At 43.8% G+C, this 25083-nt stretch overlaps 1 protein-coding gene across 2 annotated transcripts in view; it reads left to right on the top strand.

Annotated features, from left to right (window-relative positions):
* The window catches only part of LOC129174285 (protein disulfide-isomerase TMX3-like), a 145491-nt gene that overhangs the window by 4784 nt on the left and 115624 nt on the right, over positions 1-25083 (top strand). Inside the window, exons 6-16 of one of the 2 annotated variants that reach the window (XM_054766115.1) lie at positions 166-246; positions 530-629; positions 703-780; positions 1595-1661; positions 4366-4464; positions 5679-5736; positions 5915-5968; positions 7164-7220; positions 11982-12111; positions 13353-13421; positions 16481-19213. In XM_054766115.1, coding sequence (XP_054622090.1) covers positions 166-246; positions 530-629; positions 703-780; positions 1595-1661; positions 4366-4464; positions 5679-5736; positions 5915-5968; positions 7164-7220; positions 11982-12111; positions 13353-13421; positions 16481-16732 — 1045 coding nt within the window. In that variant the 3' untranslated portion in view covers positions 16733-19213. Of the gene's footprint in view, positions 1-165; positions 247-529; positions 630-702; positions 781-1594; positions 1662-4365; positions 4465-5678; positions 5737-5914; positions 5969-7163; positions 7221-11981; positions 12112-13352; positions 13422-16480; positions 19214-25083 lie in introns of those variants that run through there. The other variant, XM_054766116.1, reaches the window with a different exon arrangement.

Below are 25083 nucleotides of genomic sequence, written 5' to 3'. Positions count from 1 at the left end.
ATAAAGTCGTAATGTTACAAGAAGATTTAAATTTGTAATTATTTAAGAAGAAAGTTGAAATATTTGCAGGGGGGGGGGAAGGCGAAGGTCAAAGTTCATACTAATAATGCCTAATACAGTATTAGTCTGGTAGTGTCTATACAATTTTTGCTGTCTTCCTTGCAGGTTAAAGGGGGACCTTGCCTATAATTACAAGGGTCCAAGAACAAAAGACGACATTGTGGAGTTTGCCAACAGGGTGTCGGGGTAAGTGCTAATGCCTCCACATGGAATGATGTGGAGAGAGGAAAAAAAAGACTGTTTTGGCTCACTGACTCGCCCATGCTGGTCATATTTGGTTCATAGCAGTTGAGTTCACTGTTAATGTTAATATGGCGACTCACCACTGGGTGGCGCCACCGCTTCACAAGTCACTCATCAAATTGCCTCACCAGCCACAACATTAAACACTCAGCTTTTACTGAGAGGACATTATAAGTTAAACACATTTCTCCCATTTTCTTGCTTTATCTAAATCTTTCAATCTCAGGCCAGCTGTTCGAGCCCTCCCCAGTAAGCAGATGTTTGAGCACATGATGAAGCGACACGACGTGCTGTTTGTGTACGTCGGCGGCGAGTCTCCCCTCAAAGTAAGCACATCACCCACTACAAATGATAGCCGCTGTGTGTAGCAACTAGAAAGAATACATTCTGTCACCATAGGAGAAGTATAACGACGTTGCCACCGAGCTCATCGTCTATACTTACTTCTTCTCCGCCTCTGAGGACGTCTTGCCAGAGGTAACCCATCATTTATGGTGGTAGTTTTCTTGTTTTGTCTGTCTCATCTGTGGTCCACATCAATAATGTCACAATTGCATTGATTTCTTCTGCTAATCAATATTCAGAAGCATAAATGTATGATATTAAGTAACCGCAGTGAGACGTGCTTAGCATGACTGTTATAACTGTTAAAATAGTACATACATTGTAAATAAGCATTTTAATTAATTTTTTAAAAAGATTTTTATTGAACTCATTTAATCACAGCCATTTTTTGAAAGACAATCCCTTCAGTACCGGCCATTTTAGACCATTTTTGGCTGATCTTTCAAGGCACACAGAATATTGTGTTCTATGGTTTTATCAGTTCTTCTCAATTAATGAGATGGGCCCTCCCCGAGGGGGTGCAGTGAACTCTCGGACGGGGTAGGGAGTACTTTCAGTGTTACTGCAGACCTGCCAACATGTACAAGTTTATTGTACTTTACATTGCTTATGCGTCACAGCTCTCCATTTTGTTGCATTTTCATGGTTTCAGTTTCGAGTTCAGTCTGTACAGTACAGATTAATACATTTATTTTTAAATAGATTTTTGTTTGACAAAAAAATTATCAAAAAATATTATAGAAAAAATATATTAAAAAAAATACAATTTAAAAAGAAAAGAAATGAATAAATAAATAAAAAGAAGAAAAAGTAAAAATGTGTTACGCTACTGTCAAAATGAATACCTGGGCTCTACATGCAGTCATTACAAGTTTCCTGTCTTGTTTATAGTTCTCCATGTAAGCACAACACAACTTGGTATTAAGAGATTTTTTTTGGTTTTCAGTCTGTCACCTTGCCAGAGCTCCCTGCAGTCATCGTCTTTAAAGATGACGCCTACTTCACGTACGATGGTGAGTCCTGCTCCCCTTTCTCATCTTGACACCGAACTAGGTCGACCACTGTACTGTAACCCACCTCTCCTCGGACTCCTCCTCTTCATCTTTCTCCTCGCCGTGTGCCTTCCCTGGCCCTCTGCCTGCTCCTGTGCGTGCGGTGAGGTCCGGCGATGTCGTGGCGGTTTTCTCCCCGGGCGGACTCGCATTGCAGGCCAGGGATCGGCTGATGTGGGCGTGGGAGACCGCGAAGCTTGTAGCGTACGCTCGGCAGCTGGGAGCAAAGGAGTGGATGGCTCTGCGGGGCGGTCATTGTCGAACCGTAAATTACATGTGACGCGAGGAATCGGGACAAGATTTTGGGTGCCCGGTTTGAAGTGGTGTCATTTCACCACTGTCCTTAATGGTGACTTGTACTTTGGGGACGCTTTGTGTCGTCACTGCCAGGAGGGATTGTAGGGAGCCAAAGCCAATGTTCATCTTTTATTATATTTGTTGGACCCTTGCTTTCGAATATCATCATTAGACTCAATACAGTAATAATACTGCTATTGGTGTTCTTTTAGTACTCCAGCACACTGAGAAACAAACACGCTTTCACTCCATTCACTTTCTACCAGTCTGTATTATCATTGCACAATTAGTAGCATTATTTTTCATTATCCTCCGCCCCACTTTTCTTTATCTGTTTTTTTCAATGGCAGCCTGTTTAGGCAGCAGACCAGAATTGGAGTCGCTCTGGCAAGTAGTGAAATCCTTTCTGCTTGTGTTTCTTCAAGATACGGCCGCTATAAAAACATTGTTGTTGATACAAAGGATAGATTGCACAAATTCCTCACGCTTGACAACACATTCAGTTTTATTTTATATGGACTGCATTGTTGTTGCCTGCGAGCTCGCAGTTCCTAGAAAACCTAAATCTTTCTCCCCCCACTTGGATTCCAAGCACATGTACTGCTCTCATTCTTGTGCCTATGAAGAGAGAAGCCACGCCGCGTAAATCCAGCTTCTCATTTTTGCATGAATAATTCCTTGGCGCCTTGTTGTTTATCTTTGATTGCTTTAGCGCACATCACAAGGCTCGGCATCATCAGCTTTTTTTTTTTTTTTTTTTTTTTTTTTTAAATTTGAAGACCGGCGTTAAAATAAGAGCACAGCGCCGTGGCTCATGCATATTTAATTCCCAGAATCCTCACTGTCATGCTACAGAAGCTGTTGCGCAACATTCGCAGGTCTCCCTTGTCACTGGGCTTCAGGAGGTTTTGATCAGCGGCTGGATGACGTGAGGCGGAACAGTGTAATTAGCAGGAAGGTCCACGTAACGTCACGTGCAGGCGGGCATCTCGCTCGCCGAGGAGGCTGCTTTTAAAGCATCTCTCTGAGCGTTAGGCCGTCCTAGTTAATGCTCGGCTTAAAGTCTCCCTGCTAATCTCTCCTCGTGCTCGTAGTTTGACTGCTGCGCTCCTCCCTGGGGAGCGTACAAAAAGCAGCCAGCTGTGAGGCAGAATTACTTTGCATACATTTACTGGCGGCGTTTAAGCGACGGGCTGCTTAAAGTGCTGTGACAGCGATGACAAGATGCCACGGCGCCTCTGAAGCCAAGACGCAGATGATGACGTCTCACGGCTGCGTCAGCAAAGACAATGAGACTTGGCGCGGATGGCGGTAATTAAAATGGCAGACGTAAACATCTTAGCAATAATTTTAACTTCCCTTTTGAAAATATATTGATCATAACTTGGCTGTCCCGTGTTTGGATAAAGAGGTCTTGTGTTCCAATAACCTTCCCCCTTCCTCTCTACTCTTGACATTGGATCCTGTTGCCCCGCCTACTGCCCCTCATCCTTGTCGCTCACCTGCCGCCGTATGGACATGTCCAAGACCGGTACACGGGATGAGGGCATCTCTAATTTGCTTCAAGGTGAAGCAGATGATGTGTGTGTGTGTGTGTGTGTGTGTGTGTGTGTGTGTGTGTGTGTGTGTGTGTGTGTGCGGTCGTGGTGGTGGGGCGGGGTTTATTAAGCAGCCTGCCCCAGCCCGCTTCGAGGCCTTCAGCTCGCCCTCGCCCCTGGGGGAAGAGCGTCTACATGCAGCCCCATAAATCCAGAACATCTGTGGAAAGAATGCACTGGAGTCGACTCAGCAGCTTTCCGTGCAGCGCTCTGCACTGCACAGCATTAATATCTATGCCAATAATACAGAGACGGCGTGACCTTGCGCTTTAAACAAAGCTCTCCAGGTTTTCTGGTGTCGTGTACAACATCAGGGCCTCAGGCCCTTTGGGGGGCACGCAGTTTAAGCACGTCAAAGTCATTGGCGATTTGTAATTACTCTCATGGCAGCTGTAGGGTCATGATAACTTATTAACATGTCATAATGAGGTCCCAGCCACATTTGAGGTAGATAATGAGCGTCCCGTAGTCTCTCCTTTGTACTATTTTTAATGCAGAGGAGCTGGTTGTGCTCTGCATGTGGCCCCCAGATGTGTGAGTGGCAATATGTGGCTCACACACAAGGCTTTACTTTACTACACATTCCCTGTTTTCTTTACTTCTACTCATTTACTTGTGTTGTATGCAGACAACAGTAACAATGTCGCGCCACATTGATCTTGACTTGGATTAAAAATGACATCAAGTTGTGTGAAGGGCAGGAAAAAAAAAAAAGTTGTGTGCAGGGCATCAATACCTAAAAGCTTGTGTGTGTGTGTGTGTGTTGGCAGAGTACGAGGACGGCGGCTTGTCCGGGTGGGTGAACAGAGAGCGCTTCCAAGGCTACCTGCCGATTGATGGCTTCACACTGTACGAGCTTGGAGAGACAGGTGAGATGAACCCCTCTTTACTTCCTGTCATCATTGCTTCTTTTTATATTACTTGTCAACAGGCATCACACCCTCAAATAGCCAGTAGGGTTGTTCAAGGACTTTTCTTGTTTACAAAATTCTATACCATGTTGCTCTACTTTGCAGACTGTACTTTGCACGCCCCCCGCCTGCAGAAAGCTGGGGGGGGGGTTTAAGTAGAAAGTCTTAAGGAGACATTTAAACTGATGCTCAGCACTGGCATTGCTGCACTTTCTAATATTAGATGCAGTATTTTAGCCCTTAACGTGCATGTTCCTGTGATGACTACTTTGATTTTGTTGCTTCCCGGTTCCGTCTCTCCCCCTAACAAGCAGTGCTGCCACACAAAAATGCATTTTAATTAGACGTGGGCTCTTGCTGATTAAAGATTGAGACTGGTACTTGAAAAGATTAGATATTGGAGGCATGTGTCAAAGTGTTGCACTCGAGTGCACACAGTCGCATGCGCTCGGCCTCAAACGGAGCCGGTGGAATAAGATTTTACGCTATGCGGCTTCGTCAGACACGCGTCGTAACTCCTACTGACACAAAGCGTCGCGTCCGTGTCTAAGTGCCCATGTATTCGTGCTCGCTGAGTAGTTTGACCGTGTGCATGGGTTCTGTTTAAGGGCAGGCGACTGTGAAACAGGCTGGGATTGGTAGTCTAAACATCAGTTGGGGTAACTAGCTAAGAATCACATAAAGCTCAGGTAAATAAATAAATGCATCTCAAACAGGGGCTTTGGTCAATTGCTCTTATTAACTGTTTTGGGACCAAATAAGGATGTAATGTAGAACAAGCAGAATGCATGAACTGTTTTTATGCTGCAGCCACAGCTAATAAGATGTGTAAACGATTGGTGAAACAAACGGTTTTGGCTCAGCTGCTGAAATGGCTCGTTAGTAGTAAAAATGACAGCATCGCCACCAGCTGTCACCACCAGGGGGCACTCCTGTCACAACACGCTTATGCATAGCAAGCATATGTCATGTGTTTTCTGAAGTGTTTGACATGTTTGTCGACGCTGTCTGTCATTTTTTTCCAAATCCAACTTAATATTAATAAGTACGATGGTTGCTGCTGTGTGTGCCCCTGAGCTCCTCCAGAGCCGCTTATCTCCCCTGCCGTTGTCCTCTCACATGCTGCTTGCGATTGCCACTCGTAATCCCCCACCCCCGTATGCACCCTTTAGGCAAACTGGTGGCGATTGCAGTCATCGACGAGAAGGACCCCACAGAGGAGAGTGACAGGTACAGCAAAAAAGGGCCACGGAATGGGAAAATCACAGCCGCCGCTTTGAGTGTGCAGCTGTCAAATCAAGATAAGACTCGCCGCGCTTGTTTGCATCTTGCCACCAATTGCACACTTGTGCTGAGAAAAAGTTTGCCCGTGACATTTCGATTTGTTTTTCTCCTGGTGTGCTTTCAGATTAAAAGCCATGATTCAGGCGGTGGCGAAGGAATACAGAGAGCACTTTAACAGGTACACACCAGCCTCTTAGCCACTCAAAAGGCCTGCAAAATGATGCATCAGAGCCGTGACAGCAGGTGCAGCATTTATTTGTAGATAGATAGATAGATAGATAGATAGATAGATAGATACTTTATCATCTCCAAGAGATCTCCAGCAGCTCTGCAAAAATGTCATAATAAACTTAAACACTTTCAACAAACAAGGCAGGAAAGGAGACATAAAACAAAATAAATAAATACATACATTAGACAAAAATGTCTTTTATAAAGGCTCTCTTTTGAAAAGATCATGCTTAATAATCTGTCTTTGCAGTCCAAAGTAATGATGGTACAACTTTTTTTTGAGAAATTGAGGTCAGAAATGGCTGAGAATGTGGGAGTTGAGCTATTTCTATTTGGCTGTTCTTTACCTTTAAATATGACTGCTTCTGTAGCTTCCAGATAGCACCCCCCACCCTCACCCCCAACCTCACCCCACACACTCTTGAAAGCCAAGATTCAATTTTAGAACCCTTCACCACAGGAACCACTGAGCCTATCTGATAGTAAATACGCCTCCAATGGATATCCCGGTTTATGGATTCATTTCTTTTGGGGGGGGAGAGGGGAGTTGAAGCAAGCAGCCTGAGTTCCCCTCCTAACTGTTGGAATCTGACTCATTCACCAGGAATGCTTTATGAAACCTAGACTTAAAATAATAATAATAAAAAAAGTAATTGCATCTCACCAGCCTTTGTATCTGCATATGTCCCCGGGTCTCTCAATAGATTCAAACTTTTTATTAGCTCAACTCCCGGGCTGCCTCGCCGTTGTCAGCAAAAATGATCAATAAGCCAGAGTGATGTTTTATATTGTATTCACTGGATTTATGACACGCTTCCATCTCCTCATAATCTCGTCATTTGATAGGAGCGCCGCAGCCATTATGTAGCACGCAGAGGGTAAAATGAATAGCGAATCAGTCGTTCCTACCTGAGCTACCCACAATGCACTCTGCTGACACGGTGCCACACAATGAGGTACAAATTGAATTCCTCCTCCTGCCAGTCTTGATGATTATATCCTAAATCCCTCCCTTCCGCTTCATGCAAAGAGATGTGGGGGAAAAGTGTGTTTGCATTCCACCGAGACGGGAAGTTTACTCGACTCTGTGTTTTTGTGTACTTAAGCTTCACCACTTAATTAATGCGGCCTTGTGTCCACAGAGACTTCCAGTTTGGACACATGGACGGGAACGACTACATCAACAGCCTCATCATGGGGTGAGCCAGCCTCTTCACTCACTTCCTGTGCCACCTCGCCTCACATGCAGATTAACATGAAGATTAGCACGGCTTGGACCTATGGCGACATGTAAGAACAGCGCTAACAATGCTGTTGAAGCTATGCACCCTAGCCGAGGTCGCCTCTTGCCAAGTTATGCTAGCTGAGGCCCTGACAACTCTCACTTTTAATTATATGGTGAATGCTGGTGTCTGCCAATGCACCAGATGACACAATGTGTCTTCATGCAACTATGTGTGAGAATCTCTCACAGAGAAAGGCATGTGTCCCTCAAACATCAGTTGTACTTAGTGTTTACAACTCCAAGGATAAAAGGTTGTGATTTGCCTCCCTGTGTTTTTATTTTATTTTTTTATTTTTATTTTTTTCTCTCCCCCTCGAGCACGCCACTCAGTTTTCCAGGACTGACTTTTTGGATGCAGCGGCACAGGCTTAATTGCCCTCCTTTTGAGGGATGAAATCCTGGCCTGTCAATGTCCACTAATCCTCTCCCTCAGGAGGGCCGGGGAAATAAATCTGATGGCTTTTTATCCCTCTTTCTGTCATCACAGCGATTACTGTGTCCTGGCAGCAGTCTGTCTGGCATCAGGCTGCCACCACTTTCACCCTGAGCACACACACATACATACATACATACAAATATACACACACACACACACACACGCACACAGACAGACAGACATGCCAACATTTTAACCCTTAAATACGCTTGTATGCTTTGCCGCTTACCAGGTACGCATTTTGATCAGTTTGTGCCTGAAATCCCACTTGCATAACACTCAGCATTAAGCTTGAATTACATAGTGCGCTTGAACGCATCATTACCAGAACACAACAGTGCATGGACGGTGGGGGAGGTGGTGGGGGGACCGAGACCGACAGTGCTTCAGGTAATACTGCTCCAACACGGAGAAAGAGACCTGGCCTCCACCCAGTCAAGGGACTGTATGTCTTACAAAAGGGCTCACTTTGTTCATGCCGTTGTTCTATGCAGCAAACGTGCCAAGATGCTGGAACCAATACACAGAGTGAACCTACTTCCTGCCTGTTTGGAGGCAAGAGACAAGGAAAACAGACACGCATGCACATGACAATATATTGAGGCCGGGAGAATTATGGCGTTTGTGTGATTCATTAATTTATTATTGTCCAAGGCCTAGTGCCCACGTGACATTTTTTTTTCTGAATGAGAAATCTTGTCACGTTTTAGTCTTGGGGGATCTTGTGACAAGCTTAGTTTTTAATATTGAAGATTACATTTATATTGTGTGTTAAATGAGTGTTCTTACGCTACTGTGATTAATTAGTGTGTTCTGAGCTATAATTAATTTACTAAGTGGATGCAATAACTTTTATACTGGAAGTTACTTCTGTTTTATTAGTTAGAAAGATTGTGTACACGGACTACAGTATAAAGGCTGTGATTGGATGGCTTGTCGAACATTATTTCCTGTGTGAATTTGACTCGTTCATACAGCCCACCTCCACGAATGCCTTCTATGATTTCTGCAATAAAGATGAGCGTATAAGTATCGCAGTTCCAGCTGCAATAACACTCCTTTTTTGTCTTTGATTACCATTGTTCACTGACGACGATGAGCGAGCAAGCTAAATAGTCAACGAGAATTGTGGTTGCTCACAGAGCTGAGCGGGAGTGTACAAAGGATGGCACAGGGGCAGTATGGTTATTTGCGGTTCGAATTTTGCAGCTTCACTCTGCAAAGTAGAATATGTGGTATTCTGCACTGCCCACGAGGTGTCGGTGATGTTACATTGATGGGGCAATGGCCACTGATGTCCAGTAAAAAACAAGGAACTCCCGATGCTAACCTGTGAGTCTATTTTATGTCTTATGTCTAATATGTCTTATTTTTTGTTATGTCTCCCGTATTGGGTACCAAGGTGTAAAGGTGACTATAGTGGTGTTATTTCATTTCCAGAAGGCTCTAATATTAACAACCGTATTTAGGTTGTCATAAACGGGTTTCCTATGCTCTAAGAAAATATTCAATTTATAAATAAGGAATCCTACTTCATGGAAATTCACTTATCAGGGTCAGATCGGGAATCGACTAACTGCGATAAACGAGGGATTACTGTCTATCATAAATGCAGCCACAAGCGCTCTAAATGGTCTTCATCGAAAACCACTATTGTCTGTATTTGAACTATTCCCATTTTACTTTGCAGTACAACATCAGTATGTGGTTATTTCTTAGGGTTTTAATTGATTCAGTCACTTTTCAAATCATTAAGCCTAACCGTCTCCTGGTGCCATTGCCGTAATTAGCATTTATATGAGATCAGAATTGATCTTAATACAGACTCGCCGGCCACAACGGTAGGCGCACCTGCACAATAATGAGAAGAAATAGCAGCGCGGTATTAAGCAGCCCTCCAGTGTGTTTGTCATATTTTTCTAACCAGAGTATTGGAAAAAGGTGGATATATTTTTGTGGCTGGTGAGTGGACAGAGTTATTCCCCCACAATGCTAGGGTTCCCTCAAGTAATGAAGTCAAATTTTGAAGGGGTTTTTTTATCGTTAGATTGTGTGACTCAAAGCAATTTAGGGTATGTGACTGTTCATTGTTCTCCCCTCTGTGCCAGGTGAAAAAGCTAATCCATATTTATTTAAAATGGGGGCCATCTGTTGGAGGTAGCACATCAGGTGGAATGCCCATTTGCTGTGTGTGTTTGAGTGTGTCCGCCTTACTGCACACCTCAGCTGGTCAGAGCGACAAACCCTTGATGACTCCGTGCGGGTCGGCGGGGGCAGTGATGGATGCGCGCGCATGTGTGTGCATTTTGTTGCCGGTTAGGGTATCACTGTGGGGACGCACAACGGCACGATGGAGTGTGTGCGCTCTGGTGCGAGGATGTTATCTGAGCCCGGCTGTGGCGTTGTGCTCTCTGTGAGAAAGAGGGATTGTGTTTGCATGACCTTGTTATGTGGCGGAATTGTGTAATTCCTCTGCTGATTTGTCTAAGGAGGCAGCTTTAGAGCGCACCGAGGTCGTGTCTGCATCTTGCACCTTGTTTCCACAAAGCCCTGCAGTTCATTTTAGTGCAGTTTGCAAGGCTAAACACGGATGTGTGTGTGTGTGTGTGTGTGTGTGTGTGTGTGTGTGTGTGTAAACTACTGACAAAAAAGTTCCAGGTGAAATTTCAGGATGAACTACAACTTGCTGTTCCCTATGAGATGGTGATGTCTGCATAACCTACCTAAATCGCGTGATGACACAGTGTAAGCTGCCAATCAGTTCAACAAATAACAGAAAGGCCCCACAGTAAACAAATGGTCGTTCAATAGAGGACATCTGTCTTCGTGACATGTGGTTGGGTTCAGTTTTGATGATGCATACTTGTGGAAATAGTCTCTCGTGGGTGTGACATGTTTTCCCATGAAGTGCCTGCTGTAATTGTAATTGTAATTTTTTTTCTTTTCAATTACGTACCCAGACCACTGAAGCCTTTGTTGCACGTTCTCCAGACCAGCAGAGATCCTTACAAGGCTCTCCTATTCTATGCATATTTTAAAATTGTTAGTTGTAGGCGAAATGGAAATACCATGATTATAATTGTTACATTATTTAGGTATAGTGCTGATAAAATAAATCGTGGCTTGATTGATGAATCAATCCTGGATATTTGGGTAAAAAAAGGAGACAAAACCCTGATCCGAATATTATGCTTTTATTGAGTGGCTCTGATATGAAGTGTAATTGCATCCTATAAAATGATTTCTAGTGGAAGTCCATTGATGCGTTGTACGCACACAATTACTGCTCCACAGATAACATTGACGAAGTACAGAAACTTTGGAAATCCTATAACAATCGTTACCTTTCGTGTCTGCTGCAGTCACACCCTGCGACTGGCTGGCGACCAGTCCAGGGTGTACCCCGCCTCTTGCCCAAAGTCAGCTGGGATAAGCTCCAGCATACCTCTGCGCCCTAGTGAAGTCAAGCAACAACAAACAAAGAATATCTAAAAAATCATGTGGTGTCCAATCATCACAATTTTTACCACTGACCATAAACTCCTGTCGTTGTATTTTCCTCCTCCTCATCCTCTTCCTCCTACGTAATGGCACCCTACAGCCGCAACTTCTACCTTTTCTTCAGCATGTCCAGAAGTCCAACTTTTTGTGCGGTGGTTAGCATCCTCCTCTGCCTTTTGGGTGCAACCACAGGTGCCTTGACGGTGCAGAACGCTTCGTTGAAGTTGTGGGTGTTGTTGGGGATAAAACCTGCAAACATACCACACTTCAGAGTCACACTGCTAGCGATCGAGCATTTATGTAAATTTGGCAACCCGAACCCATTCTGTACTGCACAGGAAGGCACAGAGGAGACTGACAATAGTCTACAGTCCCTTAGCCAATCAGGACGCAGAACACAATTCGTGGGTTCACCCTTAACCTCAACTTTAAATTTTGACTTCCTTGTCAGGTTTTTAGTCAGCAGGTTGAGAGAACGTGTCATATAAAACATGGAGGAAATTCCAGCTGCTTTGCCTTTTCCTCACACAAATCAAGAGCTCTTTCTGGAAAAATTCCCTTGAGACACGTGAGGTTTCTTAGTACAAAGGCTTTGTTTATCACGCCATTGTCCTCATCAGTGTGGCAATTTGGTCCTACAGAGACCACTATTTGTTCCTACCAAATGATCCCCTTTGATGATGGCGGTCCAAGGTGTTGAGCGTATTAAAAGCATTTTTTTTGTCTATCTCCCCTCAGAGAAGTGACTGTGCCCTCAGTTATCATCCTCAACACATCCAACGAGCAGTACTTCCTGCCCAGCCAGCCCACAGAGACCATGGAGCAGCTGGTCCAGTTCATCAGCAGCGTTTTGAACGGTTCTGCACAGGTCCAAATTCCCTCCTCCTCTCCTTTATACTTCCCTGTGTTTATGCATTCAGCTCAGCGCGTCTGCCTCCCCTCTAGTATTTACCAGCATAATCACACCAGTAGTCGTATTAATCAAGCATGTTGCCTCGCATTTCTAATAGGTAGTTGTTGCAATCTCCTTTTTGCATGTTTAGATTTCACATCGGCAGCCTTCCTGAGTAGATTATCCCCAAATAATTCAAACAGCGAGATTAGTACACCGCTATGTATTGTAATCCTCGTGCCGCTCAGGAAAGCATCGTCGCCACATGTACCAATCCTCTGCGCTATTTTTTGCCTCGCATAACAAACTGACGGCCCGGCATGTAAACAGTGGAAACCTCACGCTCCAGCTGAAGGCCTGGACAGTCTGAGTCGTCTCAAGGTCGCCAGCTAATCCCATTGAAGGCGCTCCTTCTGCAATGATGCATTTAAGCGATTACCATTGTATATTTGCAGCACACCAGATCATCTATTGACATTCCCAAAAGAATATAAGATTACCTTGTGGTCATCAGCAGCCTGCAGCCGGCATCTTTGTAAATATCTTTCTTGATACATTTCTAGTTTTGGTGCATGCTTGCCTAATGTTGTGGCCTGTGCGTGCACGTGCAAAATGAGTCCGGCTGCTGAAGGATGAACCACTGTGTAGTTAGCAGAGTCTACGCTGACAGTGGAGCAAGCTGACAGTGGAGCAAGCTGACAGGCAGCGTGGCTTCATTTGCAGGTTTTATGACAGTTATGAAGTGTTTTTTCTTTTCCGGGTGCATAGAGGGGATTCTGTGTGTTTTTTTTGCTGTTTGTTTTTGTTTTTATCTTTGCGCCTAACTGTCTGCTTGCCATTTCAGGATCTGATGCAATTACACGGGGACAGCAAGCCCGCACACTTGCGCAGTGTAAACAGATCCCATGCAAGCTCTTAACTACCTCGCTTACAAAGTTGTCAGAGCTCACTAATTGGCCATCCTGGTGAGTGGGACAGCTTGCTCAGGTGAAGCTTTTCAATCATCGAGCCAAACTCGGGCTTTAACGTTTCTAAAGAGCACCTCACCGTTAATTGTGTTCTTTATAAACACACTGATAATTGTCCTCTTTACGGAGTGCGGAGTCGTCCTCAAGTAATTGCGACAAATCGCTGATGGCGAGCAGCAGCGGTGTAAAATTAGCATATAAACTGTTTCCTCCACTGCGACTCCATTAAAGTGATGTGTCTCCCTGCAGGCACACGGAGGTGACGGCTTCATTCAGAGGATCAAACGTGTGGCGTTTGACGCCAGATCCACAGTTATGGTAAGTTGAGCTCACTTCTTGCCGTATTAGATAGATTTGACATTTCTGACAAAGTAACTTAAGTCTTCAAGAGATGCAGAGTTCACACTATTGTGACCTATTAATGCACAGGTGCATCACAATAAATTGATTTCAGGAGTTCTATTCAGACTGAGACCAATTAAAGGCTCAGGACATTTTGCAGTTCATTTGCTGGTTAGAGCGTGAACCAGTAGTTTACGATATTTATTATTTAATGAGTACTATTTTATTGTATTATACATATCATATTTCATACTGAATTTTGGGATTTTATTCTTGATATATTTCACTCTGTAGTGAATCTGTAGAAAATAAGTTTCACTTTTTGAATTTAACGAGTGGAAAAAAAAGAAAAATATATTTTAAAAAAAATGTGTATATATATTATATATTAGGTAAATATACATGTTGAAATATTTTTTATATATTATACAACTTATACTATAAATATATATGTACATATGTGTTAGATTATATATAATAGGTATATACATAATATATGCATGATACAGAATTATACAAATTTTATATATATTTATAATTTGATTTGATATATACTGTATATTTTATTTATATGGATATTACTAAGCAAGTACGTTTACGGTAAGTACGATCACGGTAAGTAAGGTTACCATTAAGTTAGTGTATAAGTATGTGTAATTTATTAAGTATGTTTTAAGGGTGAACACTGAACACATGAACACTGTTGCACCTGCATTGAATAATATCATATCACTGTTACTGTGAAAAAAAATGTTTTCATAAGCATGAGAACATGTGAACAAAGAGCATACGTATAAGACATTATATGCTCTTTGACAACATTTGCATTGTATTAGTTGGTTCCTGGCAAACCTTAAATCCATCCAGTTTCTTCTAATGGTGATAAATGCTCCCTGCGTTCATCAGTTAAGTCGCAAACATCTGCATGGGGGGGATGCGTACAGCTGTCAAGAAAAAAGATGTTGTGAATAAATGGAGCTAAAAGACATTTTCATCAGTGAGCCTTGAATATCGACACGTTTTAGTGCTCTCTAAGCATCTCAGTAAGTGCTGATGTTTCCTCGTTGAAATGGTGTACGGTGGATGTCAGTCTTATTTGCGATTGAGATTATTATTATTTTTTGTGGGAACACCTGCCCATCTCATTGACTTAAAGTTGTTAGTAATAGTCAACATAATACATAACATAACACATCCAGTGGCATACAGTACATGTTGGTGCAAGAGTTGAATGGCTGAGCGCTTTTGCTTGTACCTTGTGCTTCCTGCTGGTGGCGCCACATCCACAGGAAAGCAGCGGCAGAAAAAGGTAATGACACTGCAGTAGAAGGTTGAACTTGTGGATATGTTAAAGGGAGGAAAAACCTGGAGTGGCAACGGTAAGTTTTAAGTTTAAAGCGCCAGCTCGCGCTGTGCCGTACATATCTTCACCATCATCATCTTTGGCAATCATTAGTCATGAGTACCTCTATGTTTTATCATTTAAGTGTGCTTCGATGCATTTAGCTTGTTAGCTTCCTTCGTCGTGAGCAAATAGTGGCAATTAAAGAAATGAGGAGTGTTACTGTAGCTGAATCTAATCTAGTAATTACATTCCAACAGTCACTTTTATTGCAAATGTTGATGCGAAATCAGTGGCGTCATCCTCAAGCTTAGCAGGAGGATTTGGAGGGGGTGGAGCGAGCTGTGTAGATGCAGCAGCATAACCCAGGCTTTATTGTATTTCTCTGTTCTCGTGTTCTATTTGCGGTTGGTGGGGACCAGTAGGCATCTACTACGTACTGTGTAAATCATATAGCTGTCAGATTGTTAGTATGTGGTAGGGTACAGTACAGTACTTGAGGAAATCGTCACGGCACACTCATCGACCGTGTTGTCGCACATCTTAATAGTAGCTCCTCCGAGCACGCTGACAGAAGTAGAGCAAGTGCCCCGGTGTGTGCACTTTCCCCCTGGGCGACAAACAACTTTCACAGGTCCGCATGCAGCAAGAGAATATGCAAGGCAAGCTGTAAACATGCTGAGGGGAGGCTGTAGGGGTGGCGGCGGCGTTGGGCGGCAGGTGGCTTAACTACCACCTCCCAATTTTTTCCTTCTTTTGGGAGAAAGTGCCGACTTACCACGGCTATGAGAGGAATGCTAAAACATCTGGCATTGTCGCACTATGAAGAAAGCTCCGCTCATAAGAGAAATTTTTAGCTCTTATTGCGATATTGCCACTTTCACAAAAATCTCACTGGCGGTTTGGCAGTGCCTGCGGGGGAATTACACAAAGAGGGAAAACAGTGCAACATTTGGAGGGATTTTATTGCTCCTCTTCTCCACGCCGTTAAAGCGAGCCTAACGTGTCGTCCCGGCTTGTCTCGCTAACAGTGACATGACGGGGATGCGCTGCAGATAAGAAGCCTCCGTCGAGATCTAACTGCACACCTTGACAGCAGCCGCATTAGGCCTCGCTGGATGGCAGCCAGCTGTGTTAGCGTAGCATGCCTATCTCTGTCACATCTGGCTGCACCGAGCGCTGGCAGTTAGCATCGCTCTTCCCGTGGCGATGACTGGAGGGGAGAGAAGACATTTCTCTTGTCAGCTCGGCCGTGATTTAAGACTCTCCTTGCTTCCTTCCTGTCTCTGCTGGTCTATATTAGGGCCCACTAACTTATTAGCCACAGGGAGCTTTTAAAGAAGAATTAGATACATGCTCTTGACGTTTATTGCTGCTGCAATGGGACGCTGTGGCCGAGTGGTTAAGGATACGGCCTGCTGCTGAAGGGTTGCGGGCTTCATTCTTCTGGCCGACGTGCGGAACAGCTGGAGTATTGCAAAATGTGAGCCGGGATGCTGAAGTACTGACCCACCAGCCAAGGGAACCTCACCCAGGGTTCATATTCACACCCCTGTAAATTTCCCAACAGGAACCTTGGCTCCATCAAATTTCTCAAAAGTCCAGGTGAACGTAACTCTCTTCCCCTACCCCTATCCAACACTCCCTCCCCAACCCCACCCCGACCCCGCCCTTTTCTTTTTGCACCTATTAGTCAGTGTTCCGCAGCTCTCCGCTACTGGGCTGCTTCCTATTCGGCCTCCCGCTGGGCGTGATCAGCCTCATGTGCTACGGCATCTGCACGGCCGAGACAGACGACGGCTCCGACGACTTCGAGCCACTCAAGCGGGAGGGCCTCACGGACGATGAAGAGGACGACGATGAGGATGAGAGGGAGGAGACTGGCGGGCTGGAGAGCCCAGAGGACGAGGGAGAGAAGGATCCTGAAGAAAAGAAAACGGATTAACGCTGGGGCTGGACGGAGGATGATGGATGGCGGATGTCGGGCCGAGTTGGTTGCAGTGACGTGGAACTCCAAGACGCTTCGATGACACATCATCTGTGGTGATGGTCTTTGTTTTCCATCTCACTCCCCCACTTCCAATCCTGTCTAGCACGGGCTGTTCTCCCTTATTGCAAAGTCTTTATTTAAAACAGCCTTCGCCGCAAAACACTGGAGTTTGGGACCCAAACGCAGCGTGTTGTGCGATCCTCGACGACCTTGTTGGCTCAAACCATATCTTCTTTTCCCCCCTTTGCCTCCAGTAGAATACAAGTCAATGTTGCCTTCAAACAAAGTAGAAAGTGTCTGTTTATCATCCAAATGCAAAAGTGCCCGAGATGGAAATGCTGCCATAAATGAGTTGCGCTTTTACCTTAGTTTTGTATGTTGTTGCACGGAAATGTTTCCTTTTGAGGGGTGTTACACACACACACACACACACACACACACACACACACAAATGTGCATTTAGTATACAGGTGGTCCTCGGTTTACGGCATTCTGTGTTACCAATCTGCTCCCATAAATGAATTGACAAACGTAATTTTGACAACCAGTTACACAACACGCTGGCTGAAGAACGTGTGTCGCAAACATCGCTTACTCTGCAACTTTTTATACTTGATTATGCTTCCCAAGCGACAGTGCGCCAAAGGAAAAGGAAAGCCATCACCACTGAAATGAAAATGAACATCATTAAAAGATGTGAGATGACACGCCCACCAAAATCAGCTGCCCTTTTGGTCCGAACTGCTCAACTATTGTAACCATAAATAAAGATTATGAATGCTAGAGGGGTCATGGATTCTGTGCGCTGTTACACGGAGTTCTGGGAGGAGAAAAAGACAATGCACTACCAGTCAAAAGTATTAGAACATACCAATTTCTCTGGAGGAAAAACCTACGTTTTTAAGTGTTTAGATGGTCTGTCTCTCTTTCATTGTTAATTCCCTTTTTTCCTCGCCATTTTTGGAGCAACAAATGACTTTCTCCAGTACAAAAGCTGTTTAACTGATATTATAGTACCACAGTGTGTTCCAAGAGGAGGTAGTAAGTACTCCAGAGCTTGGAACACCTGTAGGAATGAGTTGCACCATATGCCAACCTCCATTTCTGCAGAAGCGCTTTAACTGTTGACCCATTTTGTGGTCCCTGAAGCAGGCCTGTTTATATAATCCTGTAATACACATTATTTTTCAGTTTTGGGTAACCTTAACTTTTTTTTAACCTTTTTTTTAACCTCCTGGCACTTCACCACTTACCTTTTGTACCATTGCAAGCTATTCATTGGACTTGAACGACTTGAATTTCAATGAATAACTGGAAAAATTGGGGTGTTCTAAAACTTTTGAGTGGTAGTGACTTTTATTTCATTCGTGTATTTCATCTTTCAATTACCGTATTTGATGTCACTGGTGCGTTCTGTGTACACTGTGAGGGACTCAGGAGTTCATTTAAGTATAATCTACGAAAAGCTCCGGCTGGCTTGCATCACCGCCTAGCAACGGAGCTCGTCCGTAACCCGAGGACCACCTATTTGTGCGCGCGTGTGAAATGGCACATTACAGCACAGCCGGACACCGCACCTCGCCTGCGCACACACCCGCACATCATATCCCGCGTCACGGCATCTGCTTTTAACGCGTTTCCCAGCTGGACGTGTCTCCCATCAGTCCGTGTTTGTGACATACTTTGAGAGCATCCTGCAGGTGTTTCCATGCCCCGTGAGTCAGTCAAGGGGCACGCAGGTATTAGGACAGGAAGTGAAAATGCTGGGCTTCATTTTGCTCGCCCAACCTCTGATTTGATTGACGTGTGTCCCAAGACTTTTGTCCACGTAAGAAACGAGCTGTTTTAATTGTAATTAGACGGTGATAAAGCAATAAACCATTCGAACGAACTACAAATGGGGAATCTTAAGTGTGATGAATGGCAGCACATCATAGCCATCCATCCATCCATTTTATTTGCCGCTTGTCCTCATTAGGGTTGCGGGGGTATGCTGGAGCCTATCCCAGCAGACTTCGGGCAATCCCCAGATGCCACATAAATGTACCCCCTGGTGGCTGTGAAAGGGGATGACGTGGGGCCGAGGAAATTGTTTTTTTTGGTCATCCAAAGAGTTTTTTGGGGTTAAAAGATGTAATAATGTCTCTCAGCATTTACAGTTACGTTTTCAACGCAGTAATTGTCTTTATATGTAAGCAAACAAGCACAAAACGTCATTTTAAATACATCACAGATGCCCCCCCCTCCACGTTCAGTTGTCATATTATGAAACAAATGATTGTTTAGTTCATCTTGCTCATCCTGACTGACTGTGCTTCCCCCAAACGGAGGCGTCTTATTCGTACTGTGAAGGAAAACCCTTGCTTTGCCTTGTGGTCTTTGTAGTTTGCCACGCCTCCTCTTCACATTGGACCGAAATAAAGATTGTTCCCTTTTTCTTGGTGACTGAACTTCTTTTTTAGTTTTTATTTTTTTGGCTTCTCTGACTTGTCGCGAAGGACAAAACAATTTAAAGCACATTGACATTGAAAAAAAAAAACCCTTTTAAACCTTGAAAAACACTGCAGTTGTAATCATTCTAGACGGTGTTGCGCCTTTTCCGCAAGTGATTTATTTCAGCTTTCTGATTGGCTGAAGGGTTTGCCACAATTGTGGAATATTGAACAAGTGTACTCGGACCATACCACCTGTTGCTCTGCCTGCCTTTTCATGTGTTCAAAAATAGGCAGCCTTTGACATTCGGCGTGGTGTGAAGTGATTGGTTACCTTTGATTGCCATGGCAACACACTTGTGCTCTAATTGCAGATACTGTTAAAAATGGTACCTTTTGGTTGAGTGGATGATGGGTGCCTGCGGTCATTCTGTTAATAATTCCACACACAGATGTTTCTTGTGTATGGATTCTCGTTTCCGTGTCCGATTCTCACGGCCACATTTGGCTATTTTTGGAGCTTGTCAGTCACAGTGGAGGCTGCCGCTTGTCGCCGCGGTTTCCTTCTGCTCTCTTTGGAAACATTTTCTTCATGCCTCGTGCGAGTGAGCACTTCCTCCGCTTTTATTGTATCTTTTTGAGGTCACGCGGCAAAACCTTCAAAGAGCACTCGTACGAGGCGGACAAAGATGCAGTTCAAACGGAGCCTTGAGGCATCACGGTGCGGCTAGCTAGCGACACAGCAAGCTGTAATTTGTGTCGTCGGAAAAGATTGCGGCAATGGCTTGTCACAGCAATTAGCGACTGCTAGCTCTCATGCTAACTAGCCTTCATTAGCTGTCTCGTGCTTCTTTCATCAGCCGTTTTTAGGCATTGCACTTTATTTAAACTGTAGTAGGCCTTAGTCTTCCAACTAGCTAGCCGCCATTATCAGTTTTTGTCAACCAGACCGAGGCACAGCTTTTGCAGCTTTTGTTTTTTTTTTCTCCAAATATTTCAATTTCCTTCTTAAGTGATTTTCGTAAAATTTACTTCTTGTATTCTTAACTTTATTCCAATAATATTTTAACTTTATTCCCTTTACTGCTTCCCCAGCCTAACTTTCCCAAAAAATATACAATTTGTTTTGTTTGTCTCTCATAATGTTGTGACTTTTTATGCTATTAAAATGACTATTTTCCCTCAAATGAGAGTATTTTTTTGTAAAATTGCAACTTTTCTTCTCCTTGGAATACAACTTTTTTCTCATATTCTTGGCTATAGTCCCGTAAAATTGCAACTATTTTATCCATTCCTGCTGTTTTTATTTTATTTTCCAACTATTTCAACTTTCTTTTTGTAAGTTTTCTTGTCATAATTCTATTTATTCTCGTAACATTTTCCGCAATCCATTTTTCCAAAAATTACAAGTTTGTTGTTTTATTGTTCCTCCAAATATTACAACTTAAAGTGTTTTTCTTCAATATTTCAACTTTATGCTTCTAAAACTTTATGCTACTATTTTCCCCCACAATATTATGAAGTTTTTCTCGTAAAATTGAACTTTTCTCATTGGATTGTAGCTTTTTTCTTTTAATATTTTTACTTTATTCTTGTAATATGTTGATTTTTCAATTTTTGGTGTTTTTAAAAAAATTTGTTTTAGTTTAGTAATTATATTTTTAATGGGCCGTGGGCCAAAGCGGAAATGGCCCCCGGGCTGCACTTTGGAGACCCCTGTTTTATCCATTTGGAAAAAGCGTCCGGCTAATATCAACTGTAAGTAGCTAGCAGACTTTATTCGCTTTTATCTACTGTAGTGGCTCGTAGGAAGCTGTTTAACAGTGTAGCTTTGACCAAGTGACAGTAGTAGTGGAAACGAATTGCTCAGATGGTGACTATGGCTAGCAATAGGAATCAGCTAGTGCTAGCTAAGAGCCTTCCTTAGCTATATCATGCTTGTTCTATCAACCAATCAGCGTTTTAGCTGTTCCCGCAGCTCACAGTTGTAAGCTAATGGTGAAACGGAAGCTTCTTCCAACTAGCTAGCCACCTTCATCATCTTATCAACCATTAGCTTTTGTCAGTTCTAGCCGCTAGCGACCTTTCATTGCCATTTCCAGCTGATGTGAAGAGTTTCAGAAAAGATAGCAGCGTTTGTCAGCTGTAGCAGTCGTTAGCAGCCTTTTTTAAAGCGTTTTATCAGCTGTAGCGGGTTTGTAGGCTTACATTGTTGTTATTATTAGCCAGTAGCTTTGATCAAGTTAAGTGAGAGGGAGCTTAACTAAATGATGTCTGAATACAAAACAAAATGTAATGTGGTACATTTCAGTGTCAGACAAATCTTTGTGGTTGAAGTTTACAAATAACGCTCAACTCAGCAAAGAATAACATTGATGGCAGCCTGCCTAGCATTATCCGTGTCACCTCTTAAGTGCGTGGTAAGCATTTCCCCCGTGGAGACTTGCTGCCTCTCACAGCAGCCTAATGATGTTGCTGGGGTCGTCATCACTTACTGAAGATGGCCATCATCCCCTCAGGGCTAAGCCGGCCTAGGCTTCGCTACCTGAGACTGGCTCTTTTGCTAATGTTGTCTCTGCAACCGTTGCCCTGGGCGATTTCCGTCACTCGACCTGATTATTCCTAAGAGCTTATACAAAAATCAGGTCTTGCTGGGTCAAGGAAACTGGTCCGGTGATGTGTGTGGAAGGGGGCCTATGTTTAATCCTGTCCTCGGTCGCCTCACTCGCGCAGATGTGCCGGGGCATGCCGTGACTCCCCCGCTGGGTGCACAGCTTACTTCCACGCACCCTGGGTGACGGCAGCCAGCTGGGAATTATCTACGCTACACTCTATTTACATGTACATGCAGAACACGCACTAATGTACACACGCTTGATGCACGGGAAAACCTCATCTGACCGCTTTTAAGCCCTAAAAGATACTACAGAAAGCTGAGTGTTATACTCTTCAACGTGAGTCGGATTTATCAAAGTTAAACTCTTTCACGCTTTATCGGGGTCTTGCCCTTGACCCTTTTTAAAAGAACGTTTCATCAACCTTATCCCAGCACCATTAGCATTGGCAAGGCGATCTGCCATTTCCAGCTAGTGCCTTGCCAGCTATCGGCATATATCGGCTATGTAAAGAAGTTTTTACGTATACCGACCATATCTATGCATTAACTTTTTGTCAGGTGTAACTATGAGGCTTTAACCGCGATTACTGGCTAGCAACTTGTACAAACTAATGGGAGCGATCAACAATATTGCTCGGAAAATCTTTTATCACCTGTATGAAGTTAGCATCCTCTATCAAGAATTACCAACCACAGCTAGGTATTAGCTTTTTTTTTTTCCACCCACAACTGCTACTTGGCAACTGCGATTAGCAGCTAGAAACTTGTATGAACTGATGCTCGCTATCGGCTTCTATCAGCTACGAAAAGAAGCTTTTGTCAACTAAGTGGCAAGCTGGCACTATCACTTTATCACATACGTCAACCATAGCTAGACATTAGATCAGGTCTCTTTGGTTCCACCATTTCTGGTTAACCTGAATTTTATTCCATGATCGCTTCTGTTGTGGAGACCACCTAGTGTTTAAACTAAGTAGAACATAATTAAGCATAAATTGTGTATGGGCCATAGTCAATTATATTTTTAGACTTTGATATGGGCCAGTTCAAAATGGATGACGTGCCGCATTTGGCCCGTGGGCCGTAGTTTGGACACCCCTGCATTAGCTGTTATCAACCGTGACAGTTACAAGGCTTTAATGGCAATTGCTAGGCAGAAGCGTGTACAAACATATGCTAGCTATCAGCAGTTATCAGCTATGAAAATAAGCTTTTATCAATTTTAAGTAGTTAGCAGCATTTATCAACATTTACCAACCATAGCTAGGCATTAGCTTTTATGGACTGTAACTGCCACTGTGCTTTAACTGCAGTTGCTAGTGTTTGGTGCGGACCATTTACCAGGGCGGGAACCACCTGTGAAATAGTTATCCCAGTCAAAAAGTGATTTTCACAGTTTATTCTAATTGGAGTGAATACAAGCAATTGCAATGCCAGCACTGGAGAGAACGGTCATCCACCCAGCCTGGAGTCCAGCGAGCTATGAAACTGAGTTCCTCTGTGGAGGCGGTCCCAATGAGCAGGAAACTTCCCCATTAACTGTTTGTTGGCGTATTGGTCTGATCTGGTTTCAACCAATCCTGGCTAGGTGGCTGGGCATCTCAGCCAGAAGACAGGAACGTGACTCATCATGAAATTTGTAGGAAGTGACGCCAGCTATTGGCATATATCAATTCTGAAAGTACTAGGGTAGGCATTAGCTTTCGTTTACTATTTTGGCTAGCCAGAAATGCCATTTTTAGCTAGCTGACACTCTTAACATCTTTAGCAACCATTTTCAGGCATTAGCAAGAGCGACTGCTGATTTTATTAGCCGCAGCTACTATTTCTAACAAGCAAACTAAATAAGTAATAAGAGGAAGGTTAAACATGCTTTGTAAAGCTCAGAGACGCTCTTAAGGCATCCCGGTACTGCAAAGAACGGCACGCGGAGTCATGTTCACCATTCCTGATGTGCTTTTCTCTGGAGGAAAGTGCAGCGGCAGACCACTTTAGCAAAGTCACATCAGGCATTGCCCCTGCAGGGTGTATTAACACTTCGGCCAGAGCGCAGGTGCAGGCCAGTGGTTAAATTTACAATTCATCCAGTTGGAAGTGGGTTTTTTTCGGCTCTCTCTGAAAGCTTTTTAATTGCTTCCATTGCCACTGTCACCTCTCCTGCTGCCCGACAGACCATGTTGTGTTTTCCCCTGCAAGTACACTGTAATCATGAAACAATCATAATTAGGAGAACATTGTTTGAGAGAAGAAGAGCAAATTTATCTCTTAAGATACGTGCATGTTGCCAATGGGTGGCTTAAGCATGGATTTAGAACACGCAAGGCTGGGGGAAGCCTATTGTTTGTGTTTAGCCCCTGTGGGTTCTCTCATAATATAAACCTTATCGCTTGTCACTAAACAAAAAGGCTTTGGTTTGCTTGCTGCGCTCAATAGACAACACTGGTTGCTCATTTTAAATGCTTAGGCTTCAATTTAAGACATGCCAATCCAGTGCTTATCTTCATTATGGAGTAAGTTGCCCAGATGCTCCTTATTTTGCAGGGTTACTTAAGAGAATTATTTCTGTTGTCCAGTCCATGACATCAGCATCCTCCTTTTTGAGAGCCCCGCCCTCTATGCTTCTGACCACTGGCCATCCCACTTCTGACACCACATGTCAATAAGTTAAAACCAAGTTGATTTATGTTGCATATCCACCTCATTTTTTAACATTCTTCTGAGTGTAATAAGCTAGCCACTGTAATGTTAAAACAAACACAACAACCCAAAACCGTAAAAGTACAACGTCGGCAGACATGACTGCTTTGTGTATCAACTTAGGTAAAGGTTGCACCTGGACTTAATGAAGAAAAGGTTCACGTGCGACACTGAGGCACCTTGCAGGATCGCAGCCCGCCAAAGCCAATCAGAGACTGAATTTGTCACACAGTGGCAGCCTTCCGTGCTCCACTTTGTACCTGTCAGCTTCGTGACAGGAAGAGAAAGACGTCAGCCAATTTGAAGGGCGAGAAACATCACACGAGACGAGGTGTGTCAGAAAAATTCCAGGACTGGTGTGACAAAGATATATTTCAAATCCAATATACAAACTACAAGTTTCCCACCTCGGTGTAATTCCCCCCCTGGAGTCGAACACCCCTTCCCAGCCTTCTCTGCCATGCCTTCATGAACTCCAGGAAGGATTCTTCTGGTCGATATCGTCCACATCTTAACACGTTCTCTTGATCAACCCCTTTAACCGACGGGCAGGGCAATGG

The sequence above is a fragment of the Dunckerocampus dactyliophorus genome, chromosome 21 (assembly GCF_027744805.1).
Source record: "Dunckerocampus dactyliophorus isolate RoL2022-P2 chromosome 21, RoL_Ddac_1.1, whole genome shotgun sequence".
In the NCBI taxonomy this organism is placed as follows: Eukaryota; Metazoa; Chordata; class Actinopteri; order Syngnathiformes; family Syngnathidae; genus Dunckerocampus; species Dunckerocampus dactyliophorus.
Note: the sequence above shows the minus strand (reverse complement) of the source record. Positions and strands in the feature narration are given on the sequence as shown.